The 21678-nt window shown below is 42.0% G+C and overlaps 1 protein-coding gene across 2 annotated transcripts in view; it reads left to right on the top strand.

Moving 5' to 3' along the window:
- CHEK2 (checkpoint kinase 2) overlaps positions 1-21678 on the top strand; it is a 48354-nt gene that overhangs the window by 10031 nt on the left and 16645 nt on the right. The window contains exons 3-7 of one of the 2 annotated variants that reach the window (XM_046025826.1): positions 9118-9242; positions 9361-9508; positions 12479-12569; positions 18864-18972; positions 21345-21398. In XM_046025826.1, the coding sequence (XP_045881782.1) occupies positions 9118-9242; positions 9361-9508; positions 12479-12569; positions 18864-18972; positions 21345-21398 (527 nt within the window). The remainder of the gene's footprint in view (positions 1-9117; positions 9243-9360; positions 9509-12478; positions 12570-18863; positions 18973-21344; positions 21399-21678) is intronic. The other variant, XM_046025827.1, reaches the window with a different exon arrangement.

Below are 21678 nucleotides of genomic sequence, written 5' to 3'. Positions count from 1 at the left end.
TCTATGAATTTATCCATTTCTTCTCGGTTGTCCATTTTGTTGACATATAGTTTTTCATAGTATTTTCTTATAATTGTACTTCCGTGGTGTTTGTTATTTCTCTTGTCCCATTTATGATTTTATTCATTTGCATCGTTTTTCTTCTTTTTGATAAATCTGGCTAGAGGTTTACCAATTCTTTTTTTTTTTTTTTAAAGATTTTATTTATTTATTTGACAGAGAGAGAGGTCACAAGTAGGCAGAGAGGCAGTCAGAGAGAGAGGAGGAAGCAGGCTCCCTGCAGAGCAGAGAGCCCGACGCGGGGCTCGATCCCAGGACCCTGAGATCATGACCTGAGCCGAAGGCAGCGGCTTAATCCACTGAGCCACCCAGGCGCCCCCAATTCTTTTTTTTTTAAGATTTTATTTATTTATTTGACAGACAGAAATCACAAGTAGGCAGAGAGAGAGGGGGGAGGTAGGCTCCATGCCAAGCAGAGATCCTGATGTAGGGCTCGTTCCCAGGACCCCGGGATCATGACCTGCGCCGAAGGCAATGGCTTTAACCCACTGAGCCACCTAGGCGTCCCTGGTTTACCAGTTTTATTTCGTTTTTCTTTTTCTTTTTTTTAGAGAGGGACAGGGTGGGGAGGGGTGGAGGGAGAGGCAGAGAGAGAATCTTTTTTTTTTTTTTTAAGATTTTATTTATTTATTCAACAGATGGAGATCACAAGTAGGCAGAAGAGCAGGCAGAGAGAGAGGAGGAAGCAGGCTCCCCACTGAGCAGAGAGCCCGATGTGGGGCTCCATCCCATGACCCTGAGATCATGACCTGAGCCGAAGGCAGAGGCTCAGTGCATTAAGCCTCCCACTCTTTTTTTTTTTTTTTTTTAAGATTTTGTTTCAGAGAGAGAATCTTTTTTTTTTTTTTTTTTTTTGTTTATTTTCAGCGTAACAGTGTTCATTGTTTTTGCACCACACCCAGTGCTCCATGCAGTACGGGCCCTCCCTATTACCCACCACCTGGTTCCTCAACTCCCCCCCCCCCACCCCGCCCGCCCCTTCAAAACCCTCTGGTTGTTTTTCAGAGTCCATAGTCTCTCATGGTTCATCTCCCCTTCCAGTTTCCCTCAACTCCCTCTCCTCTCCATCTCCCCATGTCCTGCATGTTCTTTGTTATGCTCCACAAATAAGTGAGACCATACAATACTTGACTCTTCAGAGAGAGAATCTTAAGCAGGTTCCACACCCAGTGTGGAACCCACTCTGGGCATGATCTCACAACGCTGAGATCATGACCTGAGGCGAAATCAAGAGTGGGACGGAGCCACCCAGGTGTCCCATTTTTTAAATTTAGTTTTTCAAAGAACCAGCTCCTGGCTTCCTTGATCTGTTCTGTTGTTTTTTAGTTTCTTTCTTTCTTTTTTTTTTTAAGATTTCATCCATTCATTTGACAGAGAAGGACACAGTGAGAGAGGAAACATAAGCAACGGGAGTGGGGGAGGGAGAAGCAGGCCTCCCACCGAACAGAGAGCCCCATGTGGGGCCCATCCCAGAACCCTGGGACCATGACCCGAGCTGAAGGCAGATGCCCAATGACTGAGCCACCCAGGCGCCCCTGTTTTATAGTTTCTATGTCATTTGTTTCTACTCTTTTTTTTTTTTTTTAAGATTTTATTTATTTATTTGACAGAGAGAGAGATCACAAGTAGGCAGAGAGGCAGGCAGAGAGAGAGGAGGAAGCAGGCTCCCTGCGGAGCAGAGAGCCCGACGTGGGGCTCGATCCCAGGACCCTGAGATCATGACCTGAGCCGAAGGCAGCGGCTTAATCCACTGAGCCACCCAGGCGCCCCTGTTTCTGCTCTTATCTTTATTATTTCTTTTCTTCTGCTGGCTTTAGGCCTCATTCGTTTTTCTTTTTCTAGCTCCTTCAGGTGTAAGGTTGTATTGTTTGAGATTTTTTTTTGCTTCTTGAGGCAGGCCTCAAGTATATTGTTACATACTTCCCTCTTAGGATTGCTTTTGCTGCATAGGATGGAATGTTCTGAATATATCTGTTAGATCCATGTAGTCCAGTGAGTCATTCAAAGCTATTCTTTGGGGTGCCTGAGTGGCTCAGTCAGTTAAGCATCTGCCTTCTCCTCAGGTCATGATACCAGGGTCCTGGAATCGAGCTCCACACTGGGCTCCTTGCTCAGCGGGGAGCATGCTTCTCCCTCTGCTTGCCACTTTCCCTGCTTGTGCTATCTCTTTCTCTCTCTCTGACAAATAAATAAAATCTTAAAAAAAAAAAAGCGATTCTTATTGATTTTCTTTCTTTCTTTCTTTTTTTTTTTAAGATTTTATTTATTTGGGGCACCTGGGAGGCTCAGTGGGTTAAAGCCTATGCCTTCGGCTCAGGTCATGATCCCAGGGTGCTGGGATCGAGCCCCGCATCGGGCTCTCTGCTCCACAGGGAGCCTGCTTCCTCCTCTCTCTCTGCCTGCCTCTCTGCCTGCTTGTGATCTCTGTCTTTCAAATAAATAAATAAAATCTTAAAAAAAAAAAAAAAGATTTTATTTATTCGTTTGACAGATAGAGACCACAAGTAGGCAGAGAGGCAGGCAGAGAAAGGGGAAAGCAAGCCCCCTGCGGAGCAGAGAGCCTGATGCGTGGCTCCATCCCAGGCCCCTGGGATCATGACCTGAGCCGAAGGCAGAGGCTTAACCCACTGAGCCACCCAGGCGCCCTTCTTGATTTTCTGTTTAGAATGATCTATTCATAGATGTACAGGTGTACTGTTAAGTATTAGTATTGATTACCTCCTTTATGTTTGTTTTTAGTGCTTTATATATTTGGGTGTTCCCATGTTCAGTGTATAAATATTTAAAATTGTTATATCTTCTTATTGGATTGTTCCCTATATGATTATACAGCGTTCTTCTTTGTTTCTTGTTATAGTCTTTGTTTTAAAGTATTTTGTCTGATATGAGCATTGCTATCCTGGCTATCTTTTCATTTCCATTTGCATGATAAATCTTTACCCTTCACTTAAAAAAAATATTTTATTTATTTATTTAAAGGTTTTATTTATTTAACAGAGAGAGAGAGAAAGAGAGCACAAGCAGGGGGAGCAGCAGGCAGAGGGAGAGGAAGAAACAGACTCCCTCCTGAGTGGAGATCCCTATGTGCGATGTGATCTCAGGACCCTGGTATGATGACCTGAGCTGAAGGCAGAGGCTTAACCGACTGAGCCATCCAGGCACCTATTTATTTACTTATTTATTTGAGAGAGAGTGAGCCTACAGGCAAGTGGGGGGTGGGAGAGGGGAGCAGAGAGGGAGAGGAAGAGGGAAAGAATCCCAAGCAGATTCCATCCTGAGCTCAGGGCAGCATGAGGGCTCCATCTCACAATCCTCAGATCATGACCTGAGCCAAGAGTTGGACACTCAGCTGACTGAGCCACGGAGCGGCCCTCCATCCATTCACTTTCAATCTGCATGTGTCTTGAGGTCTGAAATGAGTTTGTTGTAGGCAGAATATAGATGGGTCTTCTTTTTTATCCATTTTATTGCACAGTGCTTTTGATTGTTAACTCCATTTGCTTTCTAAGTGATTACTGGTAGGTACATACTTAATTGCCATTTTGTTACTCGTTTTACGCTTTCTTTTTCTTTTTCTAGCTCCTTTAGGTGTGAGGTTATATTGTTTATCTGAGATTTTTCTTGCTTCTTGAGGGTAAGCTTGTATTATATACTTCCCTCTTTTTATTGTTTTATGGGCTTTTTTGTGGTGGTTTTTGTAGTTCTCTTCCATTTTTTTCTTGCTCTCCTTGTGGTTTGCTTGCTGTCTTTAGAAACGAAATGGATTCTTATGTCTTTGTTATTTGGATATCTATTCCTGGTTTTTGATTCATGGAGACAAACCCACAACTCATCAGGTTTGTATATAACATCTTACTTACCTAGCAGTCTATGTAAAATTGATGGTTGCTGAAGTTTGATCTTAATGGAGACCCATTAAGTTTTATCCCATTCTTTTAGTCTTCCCACCACATTTTAGGTGTATGGTGTCATACCTCTGCATCCTTTTATTTTATGAATCCCTTGACTGCTTTTTATAGATCCACTTAATGTAACTGCTTTTGTGCTTCCCACTTACTGCTGTTCCATGGACGTCTCAATGCTTAATATTTTAAGGAGCCACTAAACTATTTTCCACAACATCTGCACAATTCTATATTCCCACCAGCAATGTATGAAGGTTCCAGTTTCTCCATGACTTAAATATGTCTTTTTAATTATAATCATCCTGGTAGGTATGAAATGATATTTCATTGTGGTTTTTATTTGTGTTTTTCTTATGGCTAATTATAATTGAACTCCATTTTATGTGTTTAGTGGCCATTTTTTTTTTTAAATATTTTATTTGTTTATTTGACAGAGATCACAAGTAGGCAGAGAGGCAGGCAGAGAGAGAGGGGGAAACAGGCTCTCCACTGAGCAGAGAGCCCGATGCGGGGCTCGATCCCAGGACCCTGGGATCATGACCTGAGCCGTTAGTGGCCATTTTTGTATCTTCTTTATTTTTTAATTTTTTAAATTTTTTTTTTTTTTTTTTTTAAAGATTTTATTTATTTATTTGACAGACAGAGATCACAAGTAGGCAGAGAGGCAGGCAGAGAGAGAGAGAGGGGGAAGCAGGCTCGCTGCTGAGCAGAGAGCCCGATGCGGGACTCGATCCCAGGACCCTGAGATCATGACCTGAGCCGAAGGCAGTGGCCTAACCCACTGAGCCACCCAGGCGCCCCTATTTTTTAATTTTTTAAATATTTTTAAAAGATTTTGTTTATTTATTTGACAGAGACACAAGTAGGTAGAGAAGCAGGCAGAGAGAGAGGGGGAAGCAAGCTCCCTGCTGAGTAAGAGAGCGCTGTGTAGGGCTCGATCCCAGGACCCTGAGATCATGACCTGAGCTGAAGGCAGAGGCTTGACCCACTGAGCCACTAAGGAACCCCTCTTTTTCACTTTCTTGATTATGTTGTTTGATACAGTAATTTTTTTTTAAAGATTTTACTTATTTATTTGGCAGAGAGAGATCACAAGTAGATAGAGAGGCAGGCAGAGAGAGAGAGAGAGAGAGGGAAGCAGGCTCCCTGCTGAGCAGAGAGCCTGATGCAGGACTCGATCCCAGGACCCTGAGATCATGACCTGAGCTGAAGGCAGCGGCTCAACCCACTGAGCCACCCAGGCGCCCTGATACAGTAATTTTAAACTTCAATTATGTCCAATTTCTCTATTTTTTGTTTTGTCACTTGTATGTTTTTTGTTTTTTTTTAAAGATTTGATTTATTTATTTGAGAGAGAGAGAGAGAAAGCATGAGCAGCGGGGAGGAGGAGAGGGAGAGGGAGAAACAGAATCCCCGCTGAGCAGGGAGTCCTACTTGGGACTTGATCCCAGGACCCTGGGATCCTGACCTGAGCCGAACGCAGACACTTCACTGACTGAGCCACCCAGGCGCCCTTGTCACTTGTGCTTTTAGTGTTCTATCTAAGAAAACATTGTTTAACCCAAGATGGCAGTGTCATTACTGTTATTTTTTCTTAGAGTTTTATAGTTCTGGTTCCCATTACTATTAGCGTTTGATTCTGTTTGAGTTGATTTTTGTATATGGCATGAGGTAAGGATTTTAACTTGATTTTTGTTTGTTTTTAAAGATTTTATTTATTTGAGAGACTGCAAGAGAGAGCACGAGTGCGGAGGGAGGGGCAGAGGGAGAGGAAGAAGCAGGCTGCCCCTGAGAAGGGAGCCTGATGCAGGGCTCAGTCCCAGACCCTGGGATTGTGACCTGGAGCCAAAGGCAGATGCCCAACCAATTGAGCCACCCTCTTAACTCTGTTGTTTTGAATGTGGATATCTACTGGTCCTACTGCCTTTTGTTGGAAAGACTGTTCTTTTGCCAGTGAATTGTCTTGGCACCCTTTTTGAAAAATGAGTTGACTGTAAATATGATTTATTTTTGGTCTCCTTATTCTTCTCTTTTTCTATATGTCTGTCCTTATGTGAGTACCGTACTACCTTGATGGTAACTTTGGAGTAAGTTTTGAAATTGCAAAATGTGGGTGCCTGGCTGGCTCAGTTGGTTAAGCGTCTATCTTCGGCTTGGGTCATGGTCCCCAGGTCTTGGGATCGAGTCCCGCATCGGGCTCCCTGCCCAGCGGAGACCCTGCTTCTCCCTCTCCCTCTGCCTGCCACTCTGCCTGTCTCTCTGCCTACTATGCTCGCTATCTCTCTGTCAAATAAGTAAGTAATTTTTTTTTTAAAGATTGTATTTATTTATTTGAGAGAGAGAGAGAGCACAGGCCAAGGGGAAAGGTAGAAGGTGAAGCAGACTTCCTGCCGAGCAGGAGCCTGATGCGGGACTCGATCCCAGGAACCCGGGACCATGACCTGAGCCAAAAGCAGAGGCCCAACGACTGACCACCCAGGCCCCCCTTTTTTTGTTTTTGTTTTTTTAAAGATTTTATTTATTTATTTGACAGACAGAGATCACAAGTAGGCAGAGAGGCAGGCAGAGAGAGAGAGGGAAGCAGGCTTCCTGCTGAGCAGAGAGCCCGATGTGGGGCTCGATCCCAGCACCCTGGGATCATGACCCGAGCTGAAGGCAGAGCCTTTAACCCACTGAGCCACCCAGGCGCCCCAGTAAGTAAAATCTCCAAAAAAAAAAAAAAAATTATAGCCATTTTCATCGGTGTGAAGTGGTTGCATATGTAATTTTGATGCATCTTGGCAGATTACTTTCACTAGACTCCAAACTGTATTTGGTGTATAAATTACATTCTTATTGGCAGTGTATAAGTTAGAGTAACAGTTTCTTCATACCTCATGCCCACACAGTATTATAATAGGTAACTCTGGGAGTTTTCTTTTTTTTTAAAGGTTTGTTTATCCATTAGAGAGTGAGCATGAGCAGGAGGGTCAGAGAATCTTTTTTAAAGATTTTATTTATTTATTTATTTATAAAGATTTTATTCATTTATTTGGCAGAGAGAGAGACTTCGAGAGAGGGAACACAAGCAGGGGTGTGGGAGAGGGAGAAGCAGGTTTCCTACTGAGCAGAGAGCCCAATGTGCGGTTCGATTGCAGGACCCTGGAATCATGACCTGAGCTGAAGGCAGATGATTAATGACTGAGCCACCCAGGTGTCCTTTATTTATTTGACAGAGAGACACACCGAGAGTAGGAACACGAGCAGGGGGAATGGGAGAGGGAGAAGCAGGCTTCCCGCTGAGTAGGGAGCTGATGTGGGGCTTCATCCCAGAACCCTGGGATCATGACCTGAGCCAAAGACAGATACTTTACGACTGAGCCACCCAGGCTCCCCAGGGAGAGAGAATCTGAAGCTAATTCCATGCTGGGCCTGGAAGCCTGACATGGGGCTCAGTTTTACAACCTGAAGACCAGGACCCATGCTGAAACTAAGAGTCGGAGGCCCAACCGACTGTGCCATTCAGGCACTCCCTCTTTGATTTTTGTTGATATGATAGTTGGAACATGAAATCTTAATGTATTACTGTTTTTTTTTTTTTTTTAAATTTATTTATTTGACAGAGAGAGACACAGTGAGAGAGGGAATACAAACAGGGGGAGTGAGAGAGGGAGAAGCAGGCTTCCCGCCACGCAGGGAGCCCGATATGGGGCTTGATCCCATGATGCTGGGATCATGACCTGAGCCGAAGGCAGAGGCCCAACCCACTGAGCCACCCAGGCGCTCCTGTTTTTTTTTTTTTTTTAAGATTTTATTTATTTACTTGAGAGAGAGAGAGCACAAACAGGTGAGAGAGGCAGAGGGAGAGAGAAGAGCAGACCCTCTCTGAGCATGGAGCCCAACATGGGCCTCAATCCCAGCACCCTAGGATCATGACCTGAGCTGAAGGCAGATGCTTAACCGATTGAGTCACCCAGGTGGCTGTATTATTATTTCTTAAAGTTCAGAATTTTTTAAATGTATACATGTTTATGCATTTCTTTTTTCTTTTCTTTCTTTCTTTTTTTTTTTAAAGATTTTAGGTAATGCCAACACCCATAGTGGGGCTTGAACTCACACCTCTGAGATCAAGAGTTGCATGGTCTACCAGCTGAGCCAGCTGGGCACCTCTTGTTTTTAAAAATTTCTTGTGTTGAGTTACCTTGTCCATTTTTTCTTACGTTTGAGCTATTTGTATTTCTTTCTCTTGTAAATTGTCTCTTCCTCTCCTTTATCCAGTTTTTACTGGATTGTTTGTCTTTTTTTTAAATTTGTAGTAACTTAACCCATATTACAGAAAGTACTACGTTGTGATATGAGTTGCTAATATTTTGCCTGGTCTGTCTTTCTGTCAATATTTACTTGCCCACTATATTCATGTTCTGGGTGCTGAACTATGTAACACAGGAGACCCAAGGCTGGCCTTCTGGAGTTTATTCTAACAGGGGAGTGCAGGGAGACTATATATAAATAATCAAGATAACTTCCAGTTATGGCCCATTCTTGGTGGGCAAGAAAACAGGATGTCATTGTAATGGGTGATGAGGTAGGAGTCTGCTTATATGGAAAGCTGAGTGAAAGATGATAATTTGAGTCCAGACACAAAGGCAAGATAGCTGTTCAAGTTGCTGGGAACAGAGAATGCAAAGGGCACCAGGGGGGATTGAACCCAGCATATTTGGGGCAGTGGAAGGCACCAGTGGGACTGGGTAGAGTGATCAAACAGAGCAGTAGAAGGTGATGTTGGGAGGGAAGGAGGGGCCAGGTCCTGCGCGTCTGTCCTGCCATGGGAAAGAGTGTATATTTTATACTAAGTATGATGGGAAGCCTCGAGAGGGTAATAGGTAGGAAGTTATTAGATTATAGGTGTTTTTTCAAATCATTAATAATTGCTTGAGAACTTTTAATGACTGCTTATTATTTCATAGTTATGTATAAACCACAATTTATTAAACTCGTTGGAAAATTGTTTTTTTCCCCTCTTCGTTTTTACTCCTATAAAATTCTGATAGATAGCTCTAAGCTTGATTGCTTTCTTAGGTTCTTTTTCTACAATTGGATTTTATGAGCAATTTTTAAAGGTGTTTGGGGCATGAAAGTCCACAGCACTCCAGTGTGTACTTTTGTGTTACAGAGTGTGTTAATGACAACTACTGGTTTGGGAGAGATAGAAGCTGTGAATACTGCTTTGACGAGCCACTGCTGAAAAGAACGGATAAATACCGGACTTACAGCAAGAAGCACTTTCGGATTTTCAGAGTAGGTGACAAATATCCATGAATTTGGGAGAACCGGTAATGTCGTCACCATGCTGAGATACCTTGGCACTGTAACTCCCCACTGTTAAAACTTTGAAATAAAATGTTCTCTATTTTAGGAAATGGGTCCTAAAAACTCTTACATCGCATACATAGAAGATCACAGTGGGAATGGAACCTTTGTAAATAGAGAGCTGGTAGGGAAAGGAAGACGCCTTCCTTTGAATAACAATTCTGAAATTGCACTTTCAGTATGGAGTAATAAAGGTAACATTACTCTCTTCTGGTTACTGGATCTTTTTTTCCTCTCGTATAAAGGGAAAATTGATGTTGTGCCCTTCGCAGAGTATGGTTCGGATAAATAAAGTAAGAAGGTTAGTATTCAGGATCCAACGCAGCCCTAGGGGCATTTTTAAATGAATGAAAAATTTCTATCAAGGTAGATTCTGTGAGGCTTGATTGGTTGGGTTAGTTTTGTTTAAGGCTGTTTGCTCTCAGTGGAATGATACTGCTTAAGATGGTTCTTCGTTCATCCGTGCAGTTCATAGCACTTCAGTCTTCGGGGTCAATAAGTAATTTTAGGCCTTGAATTCTTCTTCCTCCCTCCTTCCTCCTTCTCTTCCTTCTTCATTCTTCCCTTTCATCCCTTCCATTCCTTAATTGCTGCAAGTATCAATTGAACTTCGTGGGCCTGCCAGGCATTAGGGATTTTTGGGCAGAATCTCAGCTTAAAGCTTCTCCCTTAAATACCACGTGGTTATCCCAAAGTGTTGATGTTTATTGTCATCATCGGGCCACAAAATCGGGCAACATTTTATAAGCAGCTACTCCTAAAACTTGACCAAAATCACATGCAAACCAAACAGTTGTCATTCAGCACAGAATTTAGTTAAATGTGATCTCACAGTGATTTTAAATCCTTGGACAGGAGGAATATACTCTTGTTTCGAAAAGAAAAAAAGCAAACAGAACTTTACAGATCCACGTGAGTGTTGATTGGGAAGGATATCTGCGTGTGGGGGTAAGGCCTTAAAAATACAGATGCCCCCAGGTGCTGTCTGAAAGCTCCTGGTCTAGGAGTCCCAGGGATATAAAAAATCTTGCTTAGATGATTCTCACAAAGTCTCTGGACTGGCATCTGGGAATGATGGCTGTCCTGGGCATCCTAAAGCACGTTTTATGATAGTTTTCCCTGTTGCTGTTCTGTTTTCTATCTGATGATCTTAGTCAGGGCAGCTGTGTAGGGTTTTTGCTGTTTGAGAGCCCCTGGTAGAGGGGACAACCAGGTGCTGAGATTTGGTCTGTCTTACTTGACAAGCTCTGTGCCACCTTTTCCTCGTTGGTCTATCCAAGGAGCACCTTTTCTGCTTTGAAGAGAGGTGTTATATGGGCTAAAGGTGGCCAGAGTTGAAATAGATCAGGTCACTCTGCAGGTTGCATTCAGTTTATTGACATTTTGTTAGGCATTCCCTGTTTGTACTTGAATGTGAAAATCCAGATTGCTTTGAGAAGGTGGACTGTCTGGCCATACGGATCCTGTAATCCCATACCTGGAGCATTTGTCAGTGCTCAGTAGAGCCTGCCTTTTTTCAGATGCATGGTGTGTTTGCCCATTCAAGTCCTCACTGCTCCATGTTGTCTTACACTCAACCCAGCCCTCCCTGTATGTACGAGACCTTGGCCTCTGTGGGCAACTGAGTTTGCAGCTCTGGAAGTAGACCTTGACATCTGTGAGAAATAGCTCTCCAGGACCGTTCAAATTCCCGGATTCTTAGATGCCACGGGAACATCTAGGTTCACAAATATCTACAAGCATGGAGAAGTAGTTGTATCTTGATCCACTGGCAGATCTCTTTCACTGCATGAGTGTCTGTCTCATGTGGACTGGCCTGGAATGAAGCACACTCAGGTGGCTCAGATTTGTGCCAGAGACTGGAACTCCAGTTACTCCAGGGAGGTCGAAACCTGTTTCCTGAAATAAGAGAAACTCAAGGTTCTCAACAAATTTTACTCTTTCAAGATGATACAGGCAGCTGGCAAATTTACCACTGATTTTGTAGAATTGAAATGTTGATGGGGCACCTGGGTGGCTCAGTGGGTTAAAGCCTCTGCCTTCGGCTCGGGTCATGATCCCAGGATCCTGGGATCAAGCCCCGCATCAGGCTCTCTGCTCTGAGGGGAGCCTGCTTCCTCCTCTCTCTCTCTCTGCCTGCCTCTCTGCCTACTTGTGATCTCTGTCTGTCAAATAAATAAATAAACCTTAAAAAAAAAAAAAAGAAATGTTGATAATTGATTGCAGCCTTGGCCCACATGGATGGTTAAATTTTTAAATGATTGGGGTTATTTTTTCTTTCTTTCTTTCGTTTTTTTTGGGATACAGCCCAGATAATGGAGAAATAAGGGGATTTTTGGGAAAATGCTATTTATTTAACTTTCAAAGTAGGTTCAAGATGATTTGCATTTTAAAATGCCAGACCTGGGGCACCTGGATGGCTCAGTGAGTTAAAGCCTCCGCCTTAAGCTCAGGTCATGATCTCAGAGTCCTGGGAAGGAGCCCTGCATCAGGCTCTTTGCTCAGCGGGGAGCCTGCCCCGCCCCCCCCCCCCCCCCCCCCCCCCGCCTGCTTCTCTGCCTACATGTCATCTCTCTCTCTGTGTCAAATAAATAAATAAAATCTTAAAAAAAAAAAAAAAAGCCAGACCTGTAGAGCAATATAAATGGCAAAGAGAAGAGAATACTTATCTTTTAGTATGATGACCTGTGGTCTAATTTTACTAGGGTGTTTATTGGCCTAGAAGATTTTTTTCTGGGCTCAAACTAACTGCTCTTCAGTTCAGTTGCTGGTCTGCATAGGTTTTTTTTTTTCTGGCTCAGGCAGGGACTAGTGGTTCATGGGTATTTTATATTAATTATAATTGATAAATAATTCTGAGGCAAAGGAATAAGACTAGCATGTATGTATGGATTTCCTGCATGTATGTATAGTGAGATGATGCTGTGTATTTTTATGGAAGAATGAGATTTGACTGTCATTTTCCATGGGTTTCATAATATGCAGATGAAATATAATTTCATAATATTGCAAAATTATTATTATCCTGGGTAAATGATTCCTTTAAAGTTATGTGTTAAATATGATTAAAAATAGTCTCATATTACATGTGTTTACTAAATTTTAGGACTTTTTATCTTTATTGAGTGAATTAATGCGACTTTTTTCTGCCCTTTTTCCCTTAGTTTTTGTATTTTTTGATCTGACTGTAGATGATCAATCAATTTATCCTAAGGAATTAAGAGACCAATACATCATGTCAAAAACTCTCGGAAGGTAAATTTTTTTTGTTATTATGGAAATTGCCTTTCATTTTTTGGTAAACATTTGTCATTGATTAGTTTCTTAGTCTTGGTTTTATAACATTCATTAACTTTATAGTTGTAGGAAACTTGTTTGTGATAGCTACGTTATTGATTTAATAAATTAAAATTTTAATTTAATAAGTTAAATTTTTTTAATTTAAATTTAAAAAAATTTTTATTTATTTATTTGACACAGATAAATAAAGAGATCACAAGTAGGCAGAGAGGCAGGCAGAGAGAGAAGGGGAAGCAGGCTCCCTGCTGAGCAGAGAGCCTGATGTGGGGCTCGATCCCAGGACCCTGAGATCATCACCTGAACTAAAGGCAGAAGCTTAACCCACTGAGCCACCCAGGTGCCCCTGATTTGATAAATAAATTTAAAAAAGTTTTTATACCATACAGTTCACCCATATGAAGTATATAATTTAATGGTTTTTGATATATTCACTGAGTTGTGAAACCTTTACCACAGTTAGTTTTAGAACATTTTTATTACCCTCCAAAAAAGAAACATTTACTGCATTTATGCCCTCTTTAGAATCTGTGAAATCTTGAGAAGTGAAATGAAACTGGCCAATCAGGGCAAAGTTCTCAAAATATTTGGTTTCAGAACCCCTTACACTCTTCCTTCCTTCCTTAAAAGATCGTATTATTTGAGAGAGAGAGAGAGAGAGAGAGCATGAGCAGGGGGAGGGGCAGAAAGAATGGGAGAAGCAGACATCCCACTGAGTGGGGAGCCCTGTGCAGTGCTCAATTCCAGGACCCTGAGACCATGACCTGAGCTGGTCAGACATTCAATGACTGAGCCACCCAGTCGCTCCAGGATCCCTTACGCTCTTAAAAATTACTGAGGATGTTGGGGCACCTGGGTGGCTCAGTGGGTTAAAGCCTCTGCCTTCAGCTCAGGTCATGGTCCCAGGGTCCTGGGATCGAGCCCTGCATCAGGCTCTCTGCTCTGCAGGGAGCCTGCTTCCTCCTCTCTCTCTTCCTGCTTCTCTGCCTACTTGTGATCTCTGTCTGTCAAATAAATAAAAAAAACTTAAAAAAAAATTACTGAGGATGTCAAGGAGCTTTTTGTTCACATGGCTTAAATCTGTTGATACTAACTGAATTAGAAATTCAAATGCAGGGGCGCCTGGGTTGCTCAGTGGATTAAGCCGCTGCCTTCGGCTTAGGTCATGATCTCAGGGTTCTGGGATCGAGCCCCGCATCGGGCTCTCTGCTCTGCAGGGAGCCTGCTTCCTCCTCTCTCTCTGCCTGCCTCTCTGCCTACTTGTGATCTCTCTCTCTCTCAAATAAATAAATAAAATCTTTAAAAAAAAAAAAAAAGAAATTCAAATGCAGACATTAATGATACTAATTAATGAGTTAAAAAACTCATCTACATTAAGATTAAATAATGTTTTTAGAGTGCCTGGGTGGCTCAGTTGGTTAAAGTGTCCAACTCTTGATTTCGGCCCCGTTCATGATTTCAGGGTCCTGCGATTGAGCCCCCCACCGACCAGTCGGGCTCCCCATTCATTGGGGAGTCTGCTTGGGGTTCTCTCTCCCTGCCCTTCCCACTCACTCTCTCTTTCTCTTAAATACATAAAAAAAACTTAAAAAAAGAGAGAATGTTTTTAGTGCAAAATAATTTTTTTTTTTTTTAAAGATTTATTTATTTATTTGACAGAGAGAGATCACGAGTAAGCAGAGAGGCAGGCAGAGAGAGGAGGAAGCAGGCTCCCCGCTGAGCAGAGAGTCCGATGCGGGGCTCGATCCCAGGACCCTGAGATCATGACCTGAGCTGAAGGCAGAGGCTTAACCCACTGAGCCACCCAGGTGCCCCAGTGCAAAATAATTTTTAAAAAGATATTTATTCACTTGAGAGAGAGAGAGAGGTGTAGTGTGCATAGGCAGGGGGAGCAGAAGAGGTAGAAGCAGGCTCCCCATTGAGCAGGGAGCTGGATGTGGGGCTTAATCCCAGGACCCCAGTATCATGACCTGAGGCGAAGGCAGTCACTTAACCAACTGAGCCAACCAGGGGCCTTGCAGAATAATTGTTTAAATAAAGATTAGTGAAAAGAGAGACATCATTTCACATTTTTGCAAACGTCTTTGATACCTGGTTTGAAAATGGCTAGATCCTGATACTGCTTCTTTGTTCAGTCTGTTATATCACATATCATGTAGCCTCTGGAAAACTGTATGCTCCTGAGAGAATGAGAATGAAAAAGACAAATAATGTCTTAGTATTATTCTACAAATAGTTTAGGCTTTGTGGGCACCCTGCAAACATCTTGAGGTCCCTTAGGGGTTGCTTAATCCTGCTTTGAGAACCACTTCCTTAGGTTTTTTTGTTTTGTTTTTAAGATTTTATTTATTTATTTGACAGAAAGACAGTGGGAGAGGGAACACAAGTAGGGGGAGTGGGAGAGGGAGAAGCAGGCTCCCCACTGAGCAGGTATTCTGGCTTGGGGATTGACCACAACTCAAGCTGAAGGTAGATGCCTAAAGACTGAGCCATTCAGGTGCCCCACTTCCTTAAGTTTTTAAGATTTATTTATTTAAGTAATCTGTATACCCAAAATGGGGCTCAAACTCATGACCCCAAGATCAGGAGTCACATGCCCTCTCAACTGAGCCAGCCAGGCACCCTGAGAACCACTTCCTTAGGGACACCTTTACCACATTGCATCATATCCTTCAATCTCCCACCCCTCCAGGACCCCAGAGGCCTTTCTTCTAACGTTTTTGGAAACATGAAACTAGAAGTTAATAGAAGGAAATAATCACCTATATTCCTGCCACATAGTATCAAACACTGTGTATTCTTTATGACCATCTGTGGGAGATATTTTAGTTTGTAGATGTTAAATTCAGTATCTCACTATGTTTTTTTTTTTTTTTTAAAGATTTTTTATTTATTTATTTGAGAGAGAGAGAGATCACAAGTAGGCAGAGAGGCAGGCAGAGAGAGAGAGAGGGAAGCAGGCTCCCTGCTGAGCAGAGAGCCCGATGTGGGACTCGATCCCAGGACCCTGAGATCATGACCTGAGCCGAAGGCAGCGGCTTAATCCACTGAGCCACCCAGGCGCCCACTCACTATGTTTTGTATTTGCATTGGCGCTTGGAAATTTACAGTGAAATTTGTGCCCATCCTTGAGAAATATATGTGACCTTTTTTTTTTCCCCTAGGAGGGAATCCTCTAACTTTTAGCAGGTGGCAGTATCTTAACTCACATGAGTCAGAAAAGAAAAGAACTTTACTAACTCTTGTAACGGGGCACAACTGATTTCAGGTATGACTGGATCAGGTGGCTGTTAGGGCTTTGTTTTTCTCTTTGAGTTCTGATTATCTGTGTGGCTTTACCTGTGCATGGATATAAGGGCTCCTAACAGTGTTGCCGGGGTTCTGGTGCCTTCTCTTGATTCAGCTACTATTGGTCGCCTATAGATTTGCTTCTCTGTGTGGCAGGAAAGATGGCTTCCTGGAGCCCCATTCGTAAATTCTTCCTTCTAGAAGCCACCAGGCAAAACTGTTTCTCTCCCAACATCCGCATTTGAGTCCAGGGAGAACCTTGACTGGCTCCATTTTGGTTACAGGTCCATCCCAGGGTACTGTTAAGGATCACCCACCTGAGCTGCATAGACTCAGGAAAGACTTCCCAGGCAAAAGGTGACTTGATCAGAGGGGCAACTGGAAAATGTTTTGGGCAGATCTTAAAAAATAATTGTTATATGGACCGTTATCTCACACTATCTGCAAAAATGAAAAGGAAAAAAATGAGGGGCTCCTGGGTGACTCAGTTGGTTAAGTGTCTGCTTCCGGCTTAGTTTATGATCCCGGAGTCCCGGGAATGAACCCCGCATCAGGCTCCCTGCTCAGCAGGGAGTCTGCTTCTTCCTTGGACCCTTCCCTCTCCCATACTCTCTCTTCCTCTCAAATAAATAAAATCTTAAAAAAAAAAAAAAGGAAAAATCTAAATGTAAGAGATAAAACTATTAAACTGTAAGAAGAAAACAGGGATAACTCTTTATGATGTTAGATTTGGTGTTGGTTTCTTAAATATGGTACCAGAAGCACAAGCAACAAAAGGGAAAAAAATGCATAAATTAGACTTCATCAAATGTAAAAACTTCAGTGCACCCAGATACGTCAAGGGAGTGAAACAAGCCAGGGAGAGAGAAACACTCACATTAGTAAGTCAGTATGTCTGATAAGGATCTAGTATTCAGAATAAAGAACAACAAAAGGAAGAACTATCCAGTTTACAAATGGGCAAAGGATTTAAGTAGGCTTCTTGAAAGAAGGTATACAAACGACCAACCACCACTTGACAAGATGCTCAGCATCCTTGTCATTAGGGAAATGCAAATGAAAACCACAGATACTAGTTTGCAGCCACTAGGATGGCCATAGTAGAGAAATGGAAAGTAACAAGTGTTTGTTAGGATGCAGAGAAATTGGAAACTCCATGTACTACTGATGGGAATGTAAAATGGTGTAGCCACTGTGGGAAGTAGTTGATTGGTTTATCAAAAAGTTAAGCATAGATTTACCATATGATCCAGCAATTCCCCTTTGTAGGTATATAGCCCCCCCCCAGCCAGTTGAAAACAGGTGTTCAAAATACAACTTAGGCATGGATATTCAGTTGTGCTCTATTCATAATAGCCAGATGGTGGAAACAACGCAAATGTCCATCAACAGATGAATAGATCAACAAACTGTGATATATCCATACAATGGAATATTCTGTATATTTTTAAATTTTTTTAAAAAAGATTTTATTTATTTATTTGTCGGAGAGAGCACAAGCAGGGGAGCAGCAGGCAGAGGGAGAAGCAGGCTCCCTGCTCTGTATGGAGCCCGATGTGGGATTTGATTCCAGGACTCTGGGATCATGAACTGAGCTGATGAAGGCAGACAATTAACTGACTGAGCCACCCAGGCATCCCACAATGGAATATTATTTAGCCATAAAAAGGAGTGAACTACTGATGCGTCCTACAGCATGACTGAACCTTGAGAACATGCTAAGTGAAAGAAGCCATACACAAAGGGCCACGTGTCGAATGATTTCATTGAGATGGGATGTTCAGAATAGGCAAATCCATTGAAACAAAGTAGATCCGTGGTTGCCAGTGGCTGGTTGCAGCATAGAATGGGGTGGGGCTTCCATTTGGGCTGATGAAAACATTCTGCAGCTAGACGGGTGATGGTTGCATGACAGGAGGATGTACTTATACTTAATGCCACTGAATTGCACGTTTTAAAATGATTACAGGGGCACCTGGGTGGCTCAGTGGGTTAAGCCTCTGCCTTTGGCTTGGGTCATGGTCTCAGGGTCCTAGGATGGAGCCCCGCATCAGGCTCTCTGCTCAGTGGGGAGCCTGTTTCTCCCTTTCTGCCTGCCTGCCTCTCTGCCTACTTGTGATCACTCTGTGTCAAATAAATAAAGAATGTTAAGAAAAAAATGATTACAGTGGTAGATTTTGTTAGTATATATACAATATGCAATTAAAAAATGTCTTGGCAAACCCATTATCCCATTTCAGGGTCACAATAGTTAATAGTCTACTTCGGGCATGTAATGAAAGATTGATATTACAATGGCCGTTACCTTCACTTGACCCAAGCTTTGGAGAACAGAGCCCACCAGGTTATCTGTATTTTAGGTGGTATCCTGGGTATCATTCCTCCTCCACTACAGTATCCCAATTAATTGCAAATCTTTGAGACTTTGCTACAAGCAGGTTAGTTGCATAAATACTTCTGTCTTCTAGGTATTGTGATTTTATTTAGGGTGAAATTCCTGGCATTGACTGTTTATATAGTTTGTTTGAATAAGAAAGACCATATAGGTCAAAGTAATTCATTTGCAGATGCTGTTTACTGTAATTTGTGTCAGTCTCACTTATTTTTGTCGAGGACTTTGTTCCACTTGATGTTTCTCTGACTCTAGGACAAGTAATTTCTCTCTTTATTGGTTTTTAGTGCCTTTCTGAGAATTTCACACTCTGGGGTACCAGTAAGACTTAAGTCTGTATCTCTCAGCTCAAAAAGTGGAATTTGGAGCTGACTCGGTGCTGTTGGATGGTCCACATTCACTTATGCCCTTGATATTTTAACCTTGGTGAGGTTTCACTGTGTTGTCTGAAAGTAGGGACAGTGGAAGGGTTGTGTGTGAATGGTGTTTAACTTGTTGAGGCCAGCTCAGGAGTGATGGGTCTCCTGATTAAAATCATTCTGATAATCACTCGTTTTGTGTTTCTCATGCAGTGGTGCCTGTGGTGAGGTGAAGCTAGCTTTTGAGAGGAAAACGTGTAAGAAAGTTGCCATAAAAATCATCAGCAAAAGGAAGTTCGCTATTGGCTCTGAGAGAGAGGCTGTAAGTACCTGTTTGTGGATGCTCAGCTGTTTTTAACACTTAATGTCCCCCAGATAATTTTAGAGTGGTGATGTTCAATGTCAGGAAGAAGTCACTGTTCACATATGTGAATTTGTATTAAACAACACTGAAGAATTTTGAGTATTGGGGCTCCTGGGTGGCTCAGTCAGTGAAGCATCTGATTCTTGATTTTGGCTTAGGTCATGGTCTCAGGGTCGTGAGGTCAAGCCCTCTGTTGCATCTGCACTGTGCGTAGAGCCTGCTTAAGATTCTCTCTCTCTGTCCTTTTGTCCTCCCCCATTTAAAAAAAAAAAATCTATCTATCTATCTATCTATCTATCTCTAACTAAACTGGAAATGTACTTATCAATAGCTTGGTTCCAAAAATACTTCATTGTACATAATAATATACCTAGCAGGAAGTGTTGTTACAGTTGCTACAAGTTTTTACAGTACATGAAAGGGAATTGTGGGGTGGGGGTGGGGGGCAGGAAACCCAGCCATATCCCCGCCACTTTAACTCTACAACTGTTCCCAGTATTCTTTTTCCTTGTAGTCCTTTTTCATAAAATTTGCATTTTTAGATGGTTGAAATCCTATTGTATACATAATTTTGTATTCTGGTTTTCCACATAAGCGTTAATGCATAAACTTTCCCTTAGTAGATGCCTTGTTGTTTATTTTTTAAGATTTATATTTATTTATTTGACACAGAGAGAGAGAAAGCACACAGGCAGAGGGAGCTGTAGGAGAGGGAGAAGCAGGCTTCCTACTGAGCAGAGAGCCCGAGAGATGGGCTCGATCCCAGGACCGTGGGATCATGACCTGAGCTGAAGGCAGCCGCTTAATTGACTGAGCCACCCATGCACCCCTAATAGATGCTTTGTGATGATTGAGTCTCTCTTTCCTGAACGTTACTATAATTTATTCACCCATTGTTCTATTTAATCATTTGGAATAATTTCTAGTTCTTTGCCCTTCCCGATAACGAAACAGTGAATATCTTAGCATCTGCAGATTTTTAAAAATCTTAATTAAATTATTTAGTAGTCTCTGTATAGTAGCCATTCATTTTATCCCATTTTCCTTAATACACGTTTACTGCATTTGTGAAATGGTGAAATGTATTGGGCTTTCAACACATGACCCTACAAAGTAATGTAAAGTGAGGTCTCTAATCACGTTTTCTTTTGTGGCCAGCTGTTTCTGGCCATTATACTTTTAACATTCTTTCAAGATCGATCCCCCATCCTCCACCCGGGCCCCAAGGACAATGCCATTTTCATATGGCAAGAGCAATTTCCTTTCTGTGTTCACTTTGTGGTAGATCCTTTTCCCCTGTGATTCTGGGTTTGTTTTCCATTTTGAGGGAGAAGAAAACACCTACCAGATTCTTAATGACTTGGAGCAAACTTATACTTCTTAATTTCATCTTTCAACTCAGCTTGGTTTCTTTAAGACCTCTCTATAATCAGAGTATGCCCTGACTTGGTAATGAGTTTAACAGCTTACAGGAAGAGGCAGGCTTTTAAAATTAAACATCTGGGTTTCTTAGCTGAAGTCCATTTTACATAAATATGTAATTCTATATCCTCTTTGCTTGGGAGGGTGTAGCCCGTGAGGCTGAGTGAGTCGATTCATCCTTTTGGAATTGCAGTGGAGAGCAACTCCAGTCCCCTGATGCTTCCTCTCCTTGCTGCCTCAGTAAATATGTCAGCCTGCAGCAAATTGGAATCTGTGTCTGCTCCATTATTAGAAATTTGGCTTGACATTTTCCTTTTACAATTTAATTGAATACCTCTTGTCTGTGGTTTATTTATTGTATCATCTTTATGAGTATAAACGATTCCACAGCCAGAGAGACAGAGCTTACAACCAATATTACGTTGTATGTTAACTAACTGGAATACCAATGAAAACTCTAAAAAAAAGAGAGAGAGAGAGAGAGAGAGAGACAGGGCTCACCAGGTAAGTGTGAGAACTTGTGGAAACACACTTGTTTCTGGCTTGTGAGAACTGGAGGGAATGGCTTCCTTTCTCTGCGCCTCAGTTACTCCATCTGTGAAATGAGGATAATTATAGAACCCAGTTTACTTCGGGAGTATGAGACTTCTATAAGATGATTCTTTCCAAAAAAGAGGTTGACATTGGGCCTGGTCGTTTACTGAATGCTATTTGCCAGGCATTTTGCAGACTGTTTTTTAGGTGAGTGATTTAATTCTCTGACTTCTAAGCCTTGAATTGTCTGTATGAGTAGGGCTGGGTGTGTGGAATTCAGGCAGCTTTTACCCAAATAACTTGTAACTAAGTATTTTCTAAATATTGACTACTATTATTATTAACAAACTTTGATTTTTTTTTATTGATCAAAGGATCCAGCTCTCAATGTTGAAACAGAAATAGAAATTTTGAAAAAACTAAATCATGTAAGTATTGCTATAAAATATGACCCATACTTAAATCCACTTCTCTTAAAATATGGGAGGAGTACAAAGTATTTCAGTTTAATAAAGCTAGTACGAACTTGGGTTCCTTAATTGTGTGTGTCTGTGTGGTGTGTGTATATGTGTGGGTACACATTCATGGGGGTATGTATTTAGCTGGAAAGAGCTTTATCCTGAAATTTTGAGAGGACAATACTGTATAAAGATTTCATGATTAAATAATGTGATATTTCCACTGAGTGAGTTTTGACCAATACCCAAA

The sequence above is a fragment of the Meles meles genome, chromosome 12 (assembly GCF_922984935.1).
Source record: "Meles meles chromosome 12, mMelMel3.1 paternal haplotype, whole genome shotgun sequence".
NCBI lineage: Eukaryota > Metazoa > Chordata > Mammalia > Carnivora > Mustelidae > Meles > Meles meles.
The sequence above is the reverse complement of the archived record's forward strand: the minus strand, read 5'-3'. Positions and strand labels throughout refer to the sequence as shown.